Source organism: Lepeophtheirus salmonis, chromosome 14 (assembly GCF_016086655.4).
Source record: "Lepeophtheirus salmonis chromosome 14, UVic_Lsal_1.4, whole genome shotgun sequence".
NCBI classification, from domain to species: domain Eukaryota; kingdom Metazoa; phylum Arthropoda; class Copepoda; order Siphonostomatoida; family Caligidae; genus Lepeophtheirus; species Lepeophtheirus salmonis.
The window spans coordinates 18,614,192-18,634,433 of NC_052144.2; the positions used below are offsets into that span (position 1 = coordinate 18,614,192).

Consider the following 20,242-nt stretch of genomic DNA (forward strand, 5'->3'; position numbering starts at 1 on the left):
TCAGAAAACTCATAAAAGGCAAAAACAACTGCTTAAATGGTCACAACAACGGTGGTAGTTGCATTGGGTGTAGCATTATAATTACCAATTGTGTATATATGTTGTTATATAAGCATAAATAGCGGAGAAAAAAATCTTTTTGATGCTCTTAATAAGGAGTAATATCGCCGGACATTACTACATAATTAGCTTTTGCTCTAAATCTTTACGATGTCATGTTAGAAAACTACAATAAGTCAAGAATGGTTGCCTGAATTGTCTTATCAGTTAAATTTGACTGCATGGATTTTTTTCTTTTTTTAGATAAATATGAAATAGATGAAAGTGGGATTCTAAAAACTGTTCTTACTAAGATTGGAAGAAGATATGGATTAAAATCTAACATTATTTTATGATTTACTTTATTATTAATAATTATTAAAATATCATCGGTAGAAATATATCTATCCTGTGCACAATTGTATATGCAACTTGCACATAAGGAAAAAAGGTGATGATCTTTTTGATTAAACTCCACGTCTGGCTTGTATTTTGCAACCTCAAGTTATGACATATTGAACTGAATTCCGATGTTAGAACAAGAAGATATTATTTGGATCAATCTATTATTTCAATATTCTGTATTTATAATTTATTGTTATTATTAGTTATATGATTCTAATTGTTTAATTTTGTATGTGATTATCAGTGATAATCTCATCAGTATTTTAAACAATGATACCATGTGTCTTTCTCCCCCTTGTCTCCTCGCACGCGTTTTTCTCTACAATATTATCAACTATAATTATAATATATGAAAGCCGAGGGATCAACAAGAAATTGTATTCCTGTTCTTTTGGAAACAGATCATATGTATAGAATAACTTATTACTCTGTATAATTATGATAAATAATAAATTATGAAATAGACATGACGTATCAAGGGAGAAGAGAGAATCGACAGCTGACAACAAAATCCATAAAGTATTTTTTTGTTAGCGAGATAACGCCGTCTTCACTAGGGAGAGACGGCCTGTTCAAACCAGAGGCCTATAAGTAGAGTTACGTCACCGGGCTATCCGGTTTGACGATAGCTGACTTCCTCATGTGTTTGAGTCACGGCCCAAAACATTCAAGATTTAATACTATATTCTAGATGAAGAACTCAACAAAGGCAATATATTTTGTTAAAATACACCAAGTATGCCCACTTGTCGTGCGCTGTGGATTACAGGAATCGTTCTTGAGCTGAGGGGATGACACTTTTTCATTTCCAACGGACAAATTCCTTGGAAGGCAATGGGTCCTAAAAATGAAATAAAATATTTGGTAACTATAATCTAATTCTTGATTATGCTCTAAATATTCTGAAGAAATAAGGAATTCCAACTCTAAAGCCATTCCAACATTGTTTAAACATCTAAAACCTAAAGTTCCAAGGCTCACCAAAAACTCCAACAAACCCATTTTTATTTGGGAAAACAATGCTGATGCTAAGAAAATTTAATAATGAAGGAAATCTCGGGCAACTTTTTATTTCGAATTTCAGGTAAAAAAAAGATCTCCACAATTTCAGGATCATACATACTTTACTCCTTATTTGGAACCTTCTACTTCCGAAAATAGAGAAATTGACTTAGTGGACATGAATCTAATTTCATCAACTAAAGAAAATTAAACTTCTTATAATTATATATATTTGCATTAGTTACTTTATCCTTCGAAAATAATAATTGTTTGTATTACAGATATTTCTCCTGAGGTAAAACATCTAAAGGAAAGAAATACCAACATACAAACAACTTGGAGTCTATCAAGCAGAAATAAAGGAATTGAAGAAGAAGTTGAAGGAGAAAGATGTCAAAATTCGCTTCCCTTCAGTATTTAATTCAAATCATATGAAATCTTTAAGTTACAAGTCTTCACATTCCAAAATCCGTTTTTGGTCTAATAAAACTATCAAGGATTCCTGAAAATGTGTTTTATTTTTCTGCAATTGCGCAACGCCGTTTTCTAATGATTTTTTTTTACGTTGCTAAGGTGATACAGTTGTATCTGAGTTTCAAATAGCTAAGGGCGCTTCTTATGGATCTGAAAAAGTAGTTTTAGGCAGCAAACGGTGTAAATAAGAGGGAAGGGGTGGAGTAGATTATGGATCCAGGTCCGCTACTAAGTTTGTCAGGGGCCTATAATATGATGACTAATATTTCTTAAGCCACGGTTTCCCAAACTTCACTATGCAAAGCTCTACACTAATACATTTTAAACTGAGGACCCCTCCCCTTTATACGAGTTTTCAGGGCCCTATTGGAACTTCGAGTACAACGCACTCAAGAGTATAATGTAGTTGCACCCCTTTTTGTATGGAATATCACTTCCTCGCCCTTTGTTTTGAGTGTCTATTACCAAACTGATCATGTATTAAAAAGAACTGGACCGATAGAACCGCTGAACCTGATACGGGCACAACCTGTGTCATTGCCATTCCTTACTTGCAATGTTCCTTTCTCAACCGTAATGAAGATACATACTAAAACTAAAAAACTCTCTTATACTCTTCTTCCTTCATTTACATATTTACCTTTTATAATTCGTATATAATGTATGCACTAGAGTACCAATCTCTTTCAAGAACACACCATCTTAATCCAAGGGTCAAAATGTACACACTAGGAGTTCAATTTTTCAAATTTAAAATTTGAATTTTCTGTGCATAGCTGTGGATTTTGGATTTTTTTTTCTAAAAAAAATATTTTTAGTGAATAGCTATGGGTTTTTGAAATTTTTTTCCGTAAAAATTATTATCGATCTATAGAAAATCACTTAAGAGAGAACCGAAAAAAATTTGGTGCTGGACCGAGTCTGAACACTAATATATATATTACCCTTTGGACTATTGATTTAATCAGCGACCTGATTCAGTTATTATAAAAAATGAATAGTATGAATATTTTATTTCATAAAATTAGTTAAATATAGACAAGTTATATTATTATGGATGTATAATGAAAAAGTGTTTCTTCAATCATCACTCATTAAGAGAGTTTACCAAAATATCACACATGGAGAGAGAAAATAAAATAATATATGTATAAAGTAACAAGATATTATTGGTTTGTATTGTATGCTGCATATGGGGAACAATGCATTGGGTAATAATGGGTTGGGTTGAAATAAGAGCGGGTTGATATAAAACAATTATTATTCTAAGACTAAACAATAGGTATGTATGTGTATATAAGAATAGTAAGGAATGTGTGTATATGTAGTAGAAAATGGTTCGTATCAAGAACACTCAATATTAGATAGATATGTAACTAATAATTCATGTAGTCTGTCTAAAATACAAAAAAAAAAAATAATAATAATAACAATGAAGTAACAGTGCTGCCGTTGACAAAAAAAAAATATATATTAGTTAAGGATAATGGCAGAACATGGAGTATATTCTACATATTTTTATTGTAAAATAACAAAACAAATAAAGTGGTAGGTTTATTTTTCTTTTAAAAATGACCAAGTTTTTAAAATATCTATTTTTTTTTCTCTCTTCTTCTTTGCTAAACTTAAAAGACTAGTACGATAATACAATAGTTATTTTTGTATGATTGTATGTATATAAAAATAAAATAGAACATTATTTAAATTATATGTACGTATAGTTTTTATATGGCGCTCAGAAATTCAAACTAATGTTTTATAAAAATACAACTTTTTCTTCCGCCGTTTTTCTTGACGAAGATGGCTGAGACATTGAAACAGGAGAAGAACCAGATCGTGTGTGAAATATTTCGTGATCTCCACTACCAGCAGAGGTAAGGTGGCTATCAGATAATTTTTGGTAGCTGGAACAACTATTATTGCATTTGAAGGAACCTTTTTTATCCTGACTTTCAACTAATTTAAGTGGTAGCAACTGATGAATTCCAGAGGAATCAAGAGAGTTCCCTGATTTACCAGACTAAAGTGTCAATTGATAAACAAATATAATAATTAATATCAATTAGACTGTATGACTGCATCAACACAAAAGCAATTTAAAATAATCCTTTAGATAATGAACATTTCCCAATTTACTTTATTAATTCATAAATATAAAGGGTCTAACATTTAATTGACATATTTTGTACAATTATGGGCTTTAAACTAAAATTTCTGGGAAGGGTCGAGGTACCAAGGAATGTTCCCCATATTTTAGACCCTTAATTTGATTTATGATTCTTCATTTCATTCGGATATGACATTTAAAAAGAATCAATACTATCTTGCTTTTGTGTTGACGGACTAACTGAATGTATAGAGTTCAATATGAATATATTGAACCAATTACCTGCTTTCCACCACTGGATATAAATGAACTCTTTTTAGATTTCTCTTTGGATATGGACGTGGAGAGCTTAGAACTTAATTTAACTGGTATTTGTTGCTTAATTTCCAAGTTATCCTTGAGAGCACGATTAGATTCATTCGTCGTACTTAATAAATTCAGATTAGAAAGGGAATGTGCGGAGCCCAAACTTGATGAGGAGTTGGGAAGTCTGGGTGCCACCAGGTCTGACGGGGATTCTGCAGAATAAAAAAAGACAGTACGATGAAATTATGAATGATAATGAATTGTCAATAACTTACGATTTACTCCAACTGAATCTTCGGAATTTGTGGAATTGTAGGATATTACTGGAGGAGAACTATTGGCATCATGTACCTTGAGATTCATGACATAACCTGAGGCTGAATGAATATTATCATTTGAGTGATCAGACTTTAATATAGTCATATTAGATGAAAAATCAATTCCTTGGGCCTTAAGAGCTTCCAATTTCCTATATAATTGATCCCGTTGTTCAGCAACGTCTTTCTTTTCCCGCTCAAGTTCCACCTTTAAAAAATCATTATAGATTGAACAAAGTATATAATGGTATGCATATTTACCTGTGCTTTATTAAGTTTGTCTTTCTTATCATCAAGATCCTGTTCTTTTGAGGATACTTCTCTTTGCCACTCCAACTTTTCATGGGTTAGCTGTTCTTGAAGGTTTCTCAGTTCTTCCAATTGCTGATTATGTTTATAACGACCACCACTTAAATGTACTCTATCTCGCGCTTCGTTCAAATCTGATTTCAAACTAAAAAATAATAGAATGGGAGAACTCATTAAAAATTATCACCTCTTTAAAAAAGAGAGGAAATGAAATGAATTACGTTTACCTTTCAAGACTTGTAAAATGCTCAGATATTAAACAAATAAGTGAGTTAAGATGATGATTCATTCTAACAGCTGCTTTTTGTTGCTCAGGATCTAACTGAATAAGAACGTTTTCGTTAGATTTAGGGATGTTTCCATCCGTTATAGTTTCAGCTGAGTTTCCAACTTCCTGAATGGTAGGTATACTTCCAGCCTGTTGATCAAAGCCACCAAATGTTTCAGCTCTTTTGGGTAAAACAGGACAAGTATAGGTGTTACTTTTCTGTTCACCCACAGAGCTAACACTACGACTCAGACACACAGAGGAATTGGACAAACCGTATAATTGATTGGAAATTTTGTGAACCTCTTGCAAATGCTCTAAAAGTTGAGCTTTAGTTGCACCCGACGAGGAATCCTTTTCTTGGACTAGAGACACATAATCCGGAACTTTTTCGTCGTCAATAACATTATTATTGCCTATTGCTCTAAAAGCATCAGCCATGACTCTCATTTTGTCTTCCAAGAGTCGAGCAACTTCAAGATCTTTAGATCGAAGTTCAGTCATTAAATGACGCATTCTCAAATATTTTGCTTCTACATATTTTCGAAGATCATCGTCACATACACCCGCATGACTATCTGAATCAGATCCAGGAGAACAAGCATCCACTGCCTCTCTTATACCTCGTATCCACTCCTCTCTAGTAGGAGGCTGTTGAATATCAATTTGATACATCTCTGGCTCAGTTTCAGAAGTAGAAATGAGATAAAGAGCCTTAGTATTCAGGCCTGTTTTCTCTCGTGCTATGAGCGTACGTACAGGCACAATTGCAGGCTTATTATCAGGAGTCACAAATACAAATTTTTGATTGTTATCCTGGAAGAAGAGCAATATATCTGACAGAACCACAATATTCACTTGTAGGTTACGGTTCCGAGATTGCTGCAAACTACCAATCCCTTCAAACATTAATCGACGAGAAGAGGACAACATATCCGATTTTTTAAATTTTTTACCCTGATGGAGTAGGGAAGACTTGGTATCAATGCGATTGTATATCTCAATTAACCGTTGTTCTCTTTCTTTTTCAGCTACCTTACTGTTAACGTCGTTCAATATACCCTATAAAAGTGTATTTTGTTGACCAAATTACTCAAAAATGGTTTAATAGCTGAATATCTTACCCTCACTAAATCATTGATACGAATCAGTTTCTTTTGTTCTTCTGGCCTATCCTTGGCAGTTTTAATGAGAGGTTCTATAAGTAGGGGATATTTAGTGATGCGCGTAGTAACAAAAAGAATGCACTCTGGGATTCCTTTCTTCTTCAAAAGAGGGTTTGCTGTACATTGTCTAACAAATTGCTGAAACCTTCGATCCGATTTCATAATATCTTTGTACGTTGAAACAGCATCTGTGTGATGTGAACAAAAGATACCATATGCTCTTCTCCATAATTCTGCATTAGGACCACTGAATTGAGAGAGAAGGATGTCGTCTATAGTATCCACTATGGGTTCCTGATTTTGTCTGACACGTAATTCTTCAAGAAACTTAAAATGAATATCAATTAACAAATCTAGAGAAGGGAATAGTCTATCAATGATATCTGATGACAAGTTTAAGTACTTGGTCATTCCTTCCACAAAGATCTGCAAATAATAGTAACAATAACAGTCGATGATTAATTAATTGTTATTATATACATATTTAGACTCTAAAATATATAATAACCCAATAAAAAAATAACGTACTTTTTGAATCACTTTTAAAACCTGGCAATGATTGGATTCTGTAATAATGAATTCATATATGTGCTCTTGTCTCTTGATGTCGATTGGTCTAAAATCCTGAATATCGGCAGGACGTCTGGTTTGTTGCCAATTTTCTGGTTCATCTTCTTCTATTTTGAGGAAAGGATCTGTATCTAAGGATCGTATACCAGCTGGACCTCCTTCTATAAAGATTTCCTCATTGGGTGTAAATTCACATTCCAATAATCTGTGAATTAATATATGTAAGTATTAATGAATGAAATTTGCATGTGTAAAATGAAGTTCATGTTTCTACATACCCTGTGGTATCATCCAAGTTTATTGTTTCGTCTTTATCATCGTATTTTCTGGAATATGAATGAAACATTAGTACTAAAAAATCCATAAAAATAAGTTATGTTGTTGGATGATACCAATAGTCGTACAAATTATAGATTTACCGGCCGACCGTAAATAAGTCTATCTCTAAATGAAATACAGGCGGCCCCCGCATAACGCAGTTTCAAACACCACGAATTTTGCATAATGCGGTATGTGGAATTATTCTGACTTCCCGTATAGTGCAGTATATTCTTCTCATATCGCGTTTTTTTATATTATGTTAATAAATTATAAAAAACTATATATTGAGGTAAACAAGAATTTATGTAGTTGTTGATGCGTTGGTTCAACTATGCCTATGTATTATAATTATTTTGGAAAGGGGGAAGATTTCCGTAAGTATTTGATTTGATACTTAAAATTTTTGGTTATTACTTATTATACAAACTTCCAATCAAAGAGGTTGCTGAATAAATATTGGTTAAGCTCCGATTAATTTTTTAAGTTTTACAGTATTGAAATGACCGGATTAAAAATCAAGAAAATACACAATTTAGATTAAATTTTACATTTATTTTACAAGTATCTTGTCTGGCATGCATTATTTTATATAATTTATGATGAATTAACTGTTTTTATTCCCTAACCATACTAAAAAAATAATTATAATAAAATGTGGCCTTTGAAAAATAATTTCTTCCATTTTATGTGTACTAAAAAAGTCGCCGTACAACGCATAGTTGCCGCGGATTTTTCTTTTCACCAAAAACTGCGATAAGTGGGGATACCCTGTACTATACATTTCCTTGCCTACAATGAAATTAAAAATGAGTCTTGGTATAATGATCAAATTGAGAAAACTTTCAGGGTTATTGTAGCCTTGAATTTTTTGTTGAATTTAATAAAATTGAATTGGATTCATTGTTACAAATGTTATTGCAAAATATTTAGCCCCAATTGCATCACTCGACTTGAATTTAAGTCAATTCCCAATTTATAGTAAATGTTTAACACAAGACTGAAGCATCAATTCAATCGGTTTTTTTTAATCAACACTAACAAAAAAAAAACGAACTATAACATACTACCGTACGTTTATTAAGTAAAATTAGTAATACCTAATTGATGTTACTTAACGTCTAAATCATAGCTCTTTTGTCTATCCTCTTATATATATATCGTGTATGTTTGAACTTGGTCTGGCTAATTATATACCCTTAACACAAAAATTGTTTTGTGGAGCTCAAGGAGACTAGATAGGGGGTTTAGTTACAAATCAAAAAGTGACTGACTGGCGTCTAAAAAAACAACTACAGGGAGCGGGGATCAAATTGTCGCCAAAATATTTTTCTACAAAAAACAACACAAAATATACATTTCTTAACTTTTTTATTAAAAATCAAAACTATGACAAGCATATAGGTATAGAGTAGCCATTCATTCGATATAATAACTGTTGGTATCAATAATGGCCTCAATACAGCCTCTGAACCGGCCGCAGGCTCTTCTGACCATCTCATTGTCCATGTTGCCGAATACCTCCTTGATGGAGTCCATCAGGCTGGCCTTGGTGCTATGGGAATGTCTGTTGGTATGTCTCTCGACATAGCCCCAAGGATTAAGGTCGGGAGAGTTAGGAGGCCACAAATCCTTGGTTACGGCGTCATAACAGTTCTCGGTTAACCAGTGCATGGAGATTTTGGACACATGGCAGGGTGCTGAGTCCTGTAGCCACACCCAGGGCCTGTCTCCGGCCACCCCTTGGATCTAAGGCAGAACCACCTTCTCTATAACATCCAGGTAGACCTCTGTATTGACCTTTAGGTCTGTTTCAAACATGTGGGAAGGCATAACATGACCTTCACTGCTGACCACCTCGAACACCATGACCATTGCAGGGAACTTGGTCTTCATTACCTTCCTCACATGGCTGGTGCAGGTGGCTATCCACTTGTGGCTTGACAGAAATTCTTTTCATCAGAGAAAACCCACAGCATCCCGGGCTGCTTTGGGTACTTGAGCTTGTTCTGAGATCAAGATCTGACCCACCTGCATCTTGTAGCTCCTGCACCTTAAATCCTCAGGTACACAGTCCCTTATTGTTTTCTCATGGCAGACCAGATCCCTTGCCATGGCCTTCATGGACCTGGTAGGGTCATCCTCAGCCATCTTCTTCACCTTGTCGACAAAGTCGGTGTCCCTGACCTTCCTGTCGGCGCCCTCTTTATGGTGGCATCAACATCCCAGGTGTCCTCTAGCTTCTTACGGATACGCTGAACAGTCCGTAAATTCACTCCTAAGGTAGAAGCAATCGTTGAATTGGAGATTTCACTTCCATTATTAACCAATGCCATGACTACGGTGGACCTCGAAAGCTCCTCGTTCCACTTATAGCTCTTTGTCTCCTCATATGATGACGGCATGATGCTAACTGAACTATTCATCGTCAGCTGACGAGAATAGCTTTCCTATTTGGTAACCGGGTTTTTATTTGATAATGTCGTCTTCAAGTTATCAAGGTTTAAAGTAGGCAACAATTTGATCCCCTCTCCCCTGTTTACGGATAACGACGTTTTCAAAATTTATTCAATATTTTTTTTTTCATGTGCAAAAACAAAAAATAGATTTCCAATGGAATATTGGATTCCAAGATAAAATTAAGTTTGTATAAATTTATCTGGAAATTTGTTTGCATATAAATTTGACACATAATATTTGATGTTAACTGAAATATCAGTCATTTTCTGAATATTTTTTAAATTTTATTCATCAAACGTTTAAAGAAAAAATGCCAAAAAATGTTGATATGTTATTTGAAGTTTATAACACTTTTTTTTTAATTCATAATAATACATTTAATATTATATACAGGTGATATATTGCCTGTAAAAATACCATAACTCTCCCCCGAGCAACACTGGCTAATATTTTGCTTGTGTATGTATATATAATGGAAAATCTGACTAAAAAGTATGCTAGCAAATCCTAAAATCGCGACTATTCTCGAATTGAAATCAAGTCTCATTTCCAGTTAGTAAATTTCTTTAATATCTCCAACAGTTCAAGTAATTGGATTCATAGAGATACCGAACGGTTTGAAACTCTCAGTGTTATAAAATATAAATTGGCCGATATTGATTTTTTTTCAGATGTTGATTATATATAGGAATTTATAAGAACAATAACCAATTCATAAAACATGATATGGTGTTGTTGTGTAAACATCATAGGAAATGACCCTGCAATTAATTTTGAACTTCCCCGCAAGAACAAAGATATCCAGCGGGAATGCGTATGGCATCCCATCCTAATTTTTGCTTCTGATAGATTATACGGGATAAACTAAATCATTTTTTGTCCAATACCCGATCATTTTGTAAGTTTAATTTGACTTCAACTAAAATCCGTCTTTTTCTCTCGTAAATAAAGGATCACCAAAAATGGTTTGAAACAAACATTGTTTACAATTAATCAATAATTATTTATCACGACTTTTTTTTACAATGATATCTCTAACTCTCTATGAGTCATATAAGTCATTCAAAGTTTAAAACTTTTTTAAGTATTTAGAGGGTACCCCCCCCCCTATACGTAAATATTGAATTACAATATTATCATAATATTAATTAAAATAAAACTATGATGATAGAGATTTTTAAATAAAAAAGAAAAAAACTTTTATGAATACATGACATCAAGATTTGTTTCAAACGTTGTTACATAAACTTTCTGTCGAGTTCCTTTTTCAGATATAATTTATTGGATAAAAATATGTTCTGTTTATCATTTTCTGATTGTAACATACAAATAGTTTAGAAGGGGAAAATAGCATTATTATGGCTCGTGAGTTGTTTTTTTATATATATTATTATTGATTGAAATATAACTGATAATACGATTTTAAACATTGTAAAGTTAATTTGGTTCAATTTTCATGGAATTATTTTGGTGAATTACAAATATAAAGCTGGATGCTTACCCTGAATCTCCTCTGCCCGTATAAAAGTTGCTCGTATATGAACCAGCAGAGGATTTCCGAAGACTTGACATGCTGTGACTATGCGATGGAATGCGATTATTTATCATTTGAATATAATGTGGCGGATGATGGTTTATGTTTCCAATCTTGGAGAATGAATTCATAGCTGAAACTGACTGTATCTTCGAGAAGGGTTGCTGAAATGACTTTGAAGAAGAAGAGTTTTTGTCTTTTTTCTTGCGAAAAAATATGCTGGATCGTTCCTTCTTCCGTCGTCTCTTTCTTTGATCATCGTTATCTTCTAATACAGGACTAGTATTAAAAATAAAGAGAAATTGATATTTTTATTGCTTTAAATATGTAAATAAATTGAAAATCATTATGTCATTAAGTAGATGATACAATTAAGGGGACATCTTCTATAGTTAACTAGGTAAATAGAAAGGAAAAAAGAACAAAAGTACAACATTTTAAAATAAAAAAAATGAAATAAATAAATAAGCTACATCAATCATCTTACTCAGGCAAATGCAAAAACTCAGTTAATGATAGTTGCGGGCTGGAATTATTCTGATTAGGTGGCAGTGGAGGGGCTCCTTCTCCTCCTCCTGGGATTGTACGATGAAGGTGTTGTTGATGAGGATGATGATTCGAACCCGCAACTTTTGCAGAGGAGGAATTATGTTGAACCAAATTATAATCTTCTTCAGACTCAGAGTCACTGGCTACAAAGCGTCTAGACGCCCATCTGAACCAATATAATTAGTTAATGATGGAAATAAATAAAAAATGAGGTAACGAAAAAAAGATAGGTAACACTACTTATAAGATACATGATTAACGCAAAGTAGAATGACTGAAAGGGGACTCTGGGAGTCCATTTCGACTATGTGTTGTTTTATATAAAAACTTTGATGTCAAGAGTAGTTTTATGACTAGGTAATTCAAATTAATTTTAATTGTAACAAATAATTTTTAGAAATAATATATAGAATAGAGACAAAAAATAGAGTATCACTTTTTGATTACCACATCACTTTGATGTATTTAAATCTCTCTCTGCCAACGAAATTCCTCAATTATGTCACTTTTCTTTAATTGCAATCATTCATAGATAATTACATTGTTGCGAACTATTCAGCAATGTACAAATCAAAATGAATTTTCAAATCATCTTAGGGTATTCAAATAATTTTAGAAAGCCGAAAAGTTAATAAATATAATTGGAAGATTGGCTTAAACATAAGATTAGACTATAAATATCAAAATGATTTAAGCAATTTTTTGAGGATTTAATGAAAATAATTTACTATAAAAAGTCAAATAAACGATATTTCAGTCATCCTAGTGTTAAACAATAATCAATTTGGATATAATTATACAGTTGGCACTTAATAATATATAAGACAGTCGTATAACAATAAAATAACCTTGATTTAATTTTCTAAATCATGTTATCAACATTTGATAATGTAAATACAATCAAATCCGTATAAAATCAACTTCTTTATCTCAGAAACAAATTGTCTACCCCAGTTACGACTTTTCGTATGAACAACGTTTATACTAATTCTTTGGTACTTAGAATGGCACCATTCAATATCAAAACCAAATTCATCAAATTCAAAGACATTCAAAAATTATAATTTATTTATTATTATATTGCTTCCATAAATGTATCTCTTGTGTTGTCTGTAATAAATATACAAACATGGGTCTGAGAGATTTGACTGTCGTGGCCCTTGGGGTGAGATGAAAAGAAGAATCTTACTTTAAACTTTATTAACAAAAACATAACAAAAATGACAGATTTTATATACTAAATTTGTTTAGTTTTTAATTATAAATATCTATCTTCGCATTTTTTATGAGTATTTTTTAAATGGACTTTGAATAGAAGTAATATTTCTGACCAACTACATCAATTCAACTTGAATTTTAACTACTAAACTATTAGGTCATGACATTTATGCGGAATTGAATTTAAATTGAGTGGTGCAACCAGGCATTAGGGCTGTTTTTATTCGGATTAGACTATAAATACCTCCTATAAGTAGTGTCAAATAAAAAATAGATAAAGTCTTACTCGTGATCTTCAATAAGTTTTTGAATAAAAAGATGAGTAGGTTCAGGTAAACTAAATAAAATAACAAATAAAATAAATAAATTGCGTTCAAAAACATTAAATAATTATTATTAAAGTGATTTACATTTTTTTTTTTTTTTTTTTTTTTTTGAACAAAAAAAACCTACTGTATAATAAAGATTAAAACATAAACATCTATTAGACAAATGAGGGGGACGTGCACACATTTCTAATTTTTTTTTTTTTAACTCTCTACTTAAGAAATTCAAGATACTATATACTTTTATTTTTAAGAGAATAACTTACTTATTTTTTCCATTGCGAGTCTGATCAACTGCAATCGAAGGCGTGGAAATGGATTTTTGTAGAGCTGGTAAATGAGAAAATAGGTGAGACCCCTTTCTAGCTCTGAAATAATTTAGGTACATAGATGATGTTAACAATAGTATCAATACTTATACAAAGGCACAAGTTGAATCAAATACAGTCACATGTAAGTCATAAAATGACAAGGGTTAATCATTTAATAAATAATACTGAATCAAAACACATACGTAACAAAAAAAACATGTTTATCTCTCCTTAGTAGAACAATTTACTAATTATGAGTGCAATAATAATAATTGATGTTTAGGAGGGGAATATACATTCATTCTACAATGTTGTACATACAAAAGTGTTTTCATAGATTCAGAAATGATAGTAGATTATATTTCCCAAAAATTATTGACAGCAACTTCCGTACAAAACCCAAGGGACAAAAAGCACAAAAAGTAACTATAGGTCGGTATGTCTGAAGAATAAATATGATTTTATTTACCTTCCATGTCCCCCTTTCCCGGATTCTGGTTTGACAAATGTAGGTGAGGCAGAGTCTGGAGCACCGGATGTAGAGCGAGCAAATACAATACTGGATGAGGATCGTGGCCGGGGAGCTCCCTTTATTCCATCAACTGTGTCCCCTTCCGAATCACCACTCGAAACAGATAAACTTCTCCTTCTTCCACTTCTGTGTTTCCTCTTATCTCCACTACTACCCCCAGTCACTCCATTGCTGGACCCTCCTTTCCTCCTGGATCGCGTCAAGGCTCCAATCGTTGTACTATGTGAATTAGTGGTGTTGTTGGTATGATTTGGAGGAGGAACTGAGGCTGAGGAAGAAGAGGAGGGTGGAGTAGTTACCGAGGAGGGGAGTCTTTTATCCGTTTCGTTTCTTTCAGGAATGATTTCTTCTTCTTCTTCATTGTTTAAGGAAGGGCAAGAAGAGGATATCCGAGGACCCAAAAGTAATTTCCCTGATGCCTCAGCATTTTCCATGCGCATTCGCTGAATGTTTTCATGGATTTCGGATAATTGAAGTAAATTTTCCTCTGGAATAATTATTCATATATTATAATAAGAAATGAAAATAATAAAATATTGAGTAGAACTCTTGCTTAGAATAGATTCCTCCTTCAACTACTGCTAAGAGAGTGTAACTAGATATATTACTACTTAATATATCCATGTGTCATTTTTTATTTATTTTACTTTTATTATAGAATCGAAATGTACGAGGAAGGATGAGATAATTATAAGAGAGGAAGTAAATTAATTCGAGAGAGCGTCTTTAAGATTCAAAAGTACGTGTATATAATAATCCACATGACTTGGAATACTACTCCAAAAGTTGAATTCCTTTTGATTTTAGGGGAGATGCACAGAACAACAAGGCTATGGGCCTTCCTCTTTTTAATATAAAGTAAGGTATCTCATTAATTAATTAAATGAAGTTAGGAAGGATATATATTCCCTCTTCAAAGATGAAAAGTATTAAAAGTATTAGTAGCCATAATAAGCATGTATGAAAAAATGGAATAGGAACACCTCCTCAATATATTAGAGGCCTATTAATTCATTAGGAAGAGAGAAAAGAAGAGGAGAAAGAGATTCCATTCCTTGCCCAAAAGAACTCCTCTCACTTCTCACATTTCAATTCTTTTAATTTGCAGTAAATGAAAAATGGGAGTTAGAATGGGAATGATGGAATCTATGATATATGAGAACTAAGGCTACGAGCCAATTAAATCCATCAAATTATTACCCAGGATGCGATTATGATTATGAGCTTGTTGTGAAGCGAGGACACAAGCGGATTCATGGCCTAAATAACTAGTGATGAGATCTTCTTCGCTCTCTTCTCCCGTATCAGGAGCTTCGTCTGACGAGACCATTATCATTTTGGAGCTTCCATGGCAATGAAGACCGTACTTATTCATGCTGATGGATCTTGCTTCAGGAACTCTTGGGAACAACACGGACTCATAAGACACTTTCCTTCTAATAATTATGGATTGAAAAAAAACACGGAGCCAAAGTCAGAGTAGTGGTTGTTGTCTGTTGAGCTCAGATGGAAATTGAATCAAATCACTTTTTAGTTTCTGGCCAAAGAAGTCAATACGAAAGAAAGAGAGAATATAAAAGAAAAATCCCAATGAAAAAAGGGAAACTGCGAGTGTGTGGATCTCTCTCTAGCTCTATATTAATACATTTTAGATCCACTCCATCTGGATGGATCACAATCATAGGGAAAGAAAAATAAAAAATAGAGGTGACAAGGATTTACACTTGGCTACTTGGCTTAGTTAGGCAGGTACATAATAAATATTCTGATCTTGAGAGGTATAATGCAGCTGTTGTGTTGAGTCTGCTAGTTGATATTATATATTTTAAAATCCGCGCGGAAGGAAAATAATCCGCCTAAAAATGAATGGCTTTTTTGGCAGAATATTACCCATTAAACATACCAAAGTGAACAACTGAAACGAATACAACAGTCTTTTGCATACCTTGTCACCTCTTTATTTATATTTTTCTTTCTCTATGATCAGAATTCTTTCCAGCCCTCTCTGCTCTAGCTCCCTCATTTAAAGATACCTTTGGAGTTTGCACACACGCGCTCTTTCTATCTCTACCTTGCTTCTCCATCCTCTATATCTAAAGGGCCCTTCTTTTTCTTCTTGCTAGCTGTCACTCTCCTAACGACAACGACAACTACTTACGCAGACCATTGATATACTAACATTTTACATTAACATGAGGTCATCAAAGTCCATAGTCTAGAATACTAGACTCTAGTATTCTATGAATACATATGTGATATGATATGATATAAATTATAATATTTATTAATATTTCCCTCTCTATTTTACCGGCCACTCTCTTCTTTTCATATTTAAAAAAATAAACATCTATGACGTCACTTTTAGATTCTTAAAAAATAATAAACTGTATTTTATCCATAGAATATATTATAAAGAGAACTAAATGGACTAATTAATTACTATTACCTTAATGAATTATTAATCTGACATCTCAACTATGAAGAAAATTATATTTCATTATTATTTGATTTAATAATTTAGAGAGAGGATTTAAAACATATTGAGGGCCAAATTCAAACCCTTGTAATTTTTAATTATAAGTACTAGTCATTTTCAACCTCATTATTGCATAACTCTTTGAATTGAGTGGTATTCCCTTTAAAAAATACCATTCCAATCAGTTTCAAAGGAATTCCAGAACTTTTACAGAAATAAATCCAGCCAAATAGTTCAAGACGTTCTGCACCAAAACGCAGTTAATTTTTTTCTCCACAGTAACCGGGATTCGAACTTAATATTGTATATCAATTATGCACTAAAAATTATGAAATGGAGATATTGTAGTTTTAATCAAATTAAGTAATGAACAAACGTTTAATGGAAATCCAACGAGCAATCAAATTTTTGTATTGCTCCAGGAGTGAAGATCAATTTATTACAAAGTCCAATTTTTTCATCAAAAGAGGGTCGACAACCTAAAATTGTAATCAGAATATGTGAGAAAGATAAATTGTAAGGCAGTTTTATTCAAAGGACAATAATTAGAATACTTTCATTAAATACATTAAAAACTTAAATTTTGTTTGCGTAAAATAAGTATTATAAATTAAATACAGTACTTATTACCTAAGCGTTAAGTAATAAAGTCATAGATAATTAAACAATGATTAATATTTTAATTTATAAAAATATTTAGAGGACCTCTATTTAAAAAGTTATAACCAAACTAAAAAAAGTTTAATATATAAATTTCAACACTTTACTATTACATTATGGTAGATAATTTATTATTCTCTTCTGTTGCTCACTCCTTTCATTCGGCTTCCGCAGGTCCTTCCAGTTCTTTAATTATATGAATATGAATTATATTTATAATATTCTTTGTTTTTATCTCGCTAGCTAATAATGATTATCATACTATTTTATTCATATAATAATATAATATAATTTTATCTTTATGAATTTACCTCTCTTACATCACATTATTACCTTGCGCCAACAGTTAGGTACATTAAATAATTCAAATATATAATAAATCGGCGCTTTAAATTTGAGACTTCACTGCTTTATACCATCAAATTTATCAAGTTTCTATTTTTTAATACCATTACTCAATTGTTACTCTCCCCCACCCCCTTTAATTAATTATCAAGTATGACTAACAATTCAATTTTATTAGTATTCATTAACGTAATGTGTATTGTCTGGATTCATTTGGCAAATATTGTTTTTTAAAAGTAATTTCTATAATTTTTGTTGAGTAAAAGTTATAATACTTGCAGATTGTACCTTACATAGTCCATAGAACACATTATAATCAATATCAATGTGCAGTTTTCATCGAAACAGTAAAAAATATATCGATTTTCCATTTAATCCTCACCAATAGTGTATTGTAATTTTTTCATTTAAAATGTTGTATCTCATTTTATGTTTACAACTTGTATAATCTTCTAGCTGTACAAGTTAGAACTTGTATACAACAAATTCTTATTTGCAGATCTTAAGTGTTGGCTGAAATTGATGTTTCTTTATAAAGATGAGGGATTTCAAAACCTGGAAAAATAATTAAATCGTGCAGAAACATATCTACAATGTTATCGTTTATTTGGCTTCCCTAATAGTCGATTTTTCCCTCTCAGCAATGTAAGAATCGATTAAATTGAATAACTAATTAATATTATTATTTCAACCGACTTCTTTTTAATTATTTCTCTTCATCTAGCGTCGTCGTATTCATCATCATGTTCTTGAGCATGTTGCAACAACTGTATGAAGTAATGATGACTTAGCATTGGTATTAAGCTATCATAACATTACAAGAGGATATTATTCTCAAATACAAAAACCTCACGCAACATTTCTCTAGCTAAAGTTGGCATGCTAGTTAGCATCATAAGACGGATAATTAAGAAAAGGAAAATATATTAATGAATAGTTATTTATTCATTCACTATTTGTACAAACATTCAAATTTGAAGAAACATTAATTAAATATGTTAACTGGGTATCAATATAATTTTAATGGAGAATAATAATGATGACTCTTTTCACTTAATCAAATTTGTCACGGTTGGCAATGTAAATACCTCAAATGGAGAGTGTGATAATTATTATTAGTAAAAGAAGATAAGATTCAATGTTATTAATAATAACTGAGGGTCGATTGTGTAAAATAAATTACTATACCTTGAATGAATAATGCCCTTTTGGTTGTATTGACTTTCATGTCCTCATTCGAATGCTTTGAAGTACATATGTGGTTTGTCAACACAAATCAAACTAGAATTATTTTTCTCCTTTTCTTATTTTGTTCCACTTATTATTGAGAATGTCTTAACAACAAATTATTCTGATTAATCCTTTGGATGTGTCCCAATTTGCACTTAAAGTACCCAAAATTAATCGTCACAGTAAAAAAATTGATAGATAGTATTTAAAAGGCGCTATATTTGGGACAATACAATCAAATAAAGGTATTCAAATATAGTTAAAATTCTTGTATATCCCAAATCATTCCACAAATTTGAATACAAAGTCTATAATTGACTTAAAGATGTCTATGAAATATTGGCCTGTATGTATATACCTAAGATGTATAAAACATTAATTCTAAATTAAATTTGCAAGTATTAAGCAAAATCCGGATAAAATCAAATTTTTCTCCGAGGCAAACCCCATAAATGACTCCACATAAGAACAACATTAATATCCTAATTATATCAAATTTTAACACTTTACGGTCACACATGATTTAAAAAAATATGTACATACGAAATTAATCAAATATATATTCGAAAAGGATTATTAGGACATATAATTCTTTACATAAATATATATCTTGTACTGTCCGTACTCTGTAGCCATACAACGTAACCACAAACATGGACAACATAGTTTTATCTTTATTAAAATCCAGACGATAGGCGACTTATATAATAAACTAAATAATGTGTCCAAAATTTAATTTATAATTATTTGTAAAAAAATATTATTTATTTATATTTTTTCTTGTTAATATCAAGTTGGAGATCCACTTTGGATAAGACTAAGAGCTACTTTTGGCCCTATAAAAGTTTAATTTACTTTGTTTAATGAAAATGTTAAAATCACGTGAATTTATCTAAAAAACGGACTTTTTACCTCAATATATCCCATTAATATACCCAATATCTGATGATAATGCTCATATGTTATAGATAAAAAATCTACATATTTTATATGGAAAACATATGGATCACAAAAGTTTGCTGAGATGTCGGAGAACTAAATTTAGGTTTTAATTTATAAAAGTAAATGTTTGTATATTTTCTATGATGGGAATGAAATAAACACAAATCCCACTCCTTATCTAGCAAGGATATAAAAAGTAATTACTCTGATGTTGATCCTCAATTCTACTGTGTGTCCATCTAGTACATACAATCGTTATAACTCTTAAACAAATCGTCATTATTACTCTTCGTCATTCATGAGGACACTATTTTAATGATTACTTTTATTTAGATGTTCTCTCTTTAAGAATAAAAAGATATAATAACTGCTTTGGAA

At 31.8% G+C, this 20,242-nt stretch overlaps 1 protein-coding gene and 3 long non-coding RNA genes across 8 annotated transcripts; 2 read left to right on the forward strand and 2 right to left on the reverse strand.

Moving 5' to 3' along the window:
* The first annotated feature begins 870 nt into the window (after positions 1–870).
* On the forward strand, positions 871–1,955 carry LOC121129318 (uncharacterized). Its single transcript, XR_005868414.2, has 2 exons — positions 871–1,528; positions 1,728–1,955. It is a non-coding gene; the product is annotated as an uncharacterized lncRNA (long non-coding RNA).
* A 963-nt stretch (positions 1,956–2,918) lies between these two features.
* Positions 2,919–15,910, reverse strand: cyst (rho guanine nucleotide exchange factor 18 cysts). 5 transcript variants are annotated; one of them, XM_040724420.2, is made up of 14 exons: positions 15,412–15,910; positions 14,149–14,698; positions 13,635–13,736; positions 13,329–13,379; positions 11,763–11,990; positions 11,243–11,554; positions 7,242–7,289; positions 6,922–7,168; positions 6,352–6,819; positions 5,187–6,289; positions 4,912–5,104; positions 4,609–4,858; positions 4,310–4,545; positions 2,919–3,940 (listed from the first exon to the last, which is right to left on the reverse strand). In XM_040724420.2, the coding sequence occupies exons 1-14, from the start codon at positions 15,584–15,586 to the stop codon at positions 3,677–3,679; spliced, it is 4,227 nt and encodes a 1,408-aa protein (XP_040580354.1). In that variant the 5' UTR covers positions 15,587–15,910; the 3' UTR covers positions 2,919–3,676. The 5 variants fall into 5 exon arrangements, with proteins under 5 accessions (XP_040580354.1, XP_040580355.1, XP_040580356.1 ...); XM_040724421.2 differs by lacking the exon at positions 13,329–13,379 and having other exon boundaries at positions 15,412–15,870; XM_040724422.2 differs by lacking the exon at positions 13,635–13,736 and having other exon boundaries at positions 15,412–15,869.
* Positions 14,942–15,724, forward strand: LOC139907279 (uncharacterized). The gene is made up of 2 exons (XR_011783761.1): positions 14,942–15,069; positions 15,320–15,724. It is a non-coding gene; the product is annotated as an uncharacterized lncRNA (long non-coding RNA).
* A 772-nt stretch (positions 15,911–16,682) lies between the features above and the next one.
* LOC121129818 (uncharacterized) lies at positions 16,683–17,956 on the reverse strand. Its single transcript, XR_005868522.2, has 3 exons — positions 17,461–17,956; positions 17,064–17,166; positions 16,683–17,006 (listed from the first exon to the last, which is right to left on the reverse strand). It is a non-coding gene; the product is annotated as an uncharacterized lncRNA (long non-coding RNA).
* Between the last annotated feature and the right edge of the window lie 2,286 nt (positions 17,957–20,242).

Bases quoted from the DNA above. Each gene is read 5' to 3' on its own strand.
- cyst (XM_040724420.2), bottom strand. From the start codon at position 15,586: ATGAATAAGTACGGTCTTCATTGCCATGGAAGCTCCAAAATGATAATG. The intron at 6,820-6,921 runs GTACGTTATTTT...TATTATTTGCAG, and splicing joins TTTTAAAAGTGATTCAAAAA to ATCTTTGTGGAAGGAATGAC. The intron at 4,859-4,911 runs GTAAATATGCAT...GATTTTTTAAAG, and splicing joins ACAAACTTAATAAAGCACAG to GTGGAACTTGAGCGGGAAAA.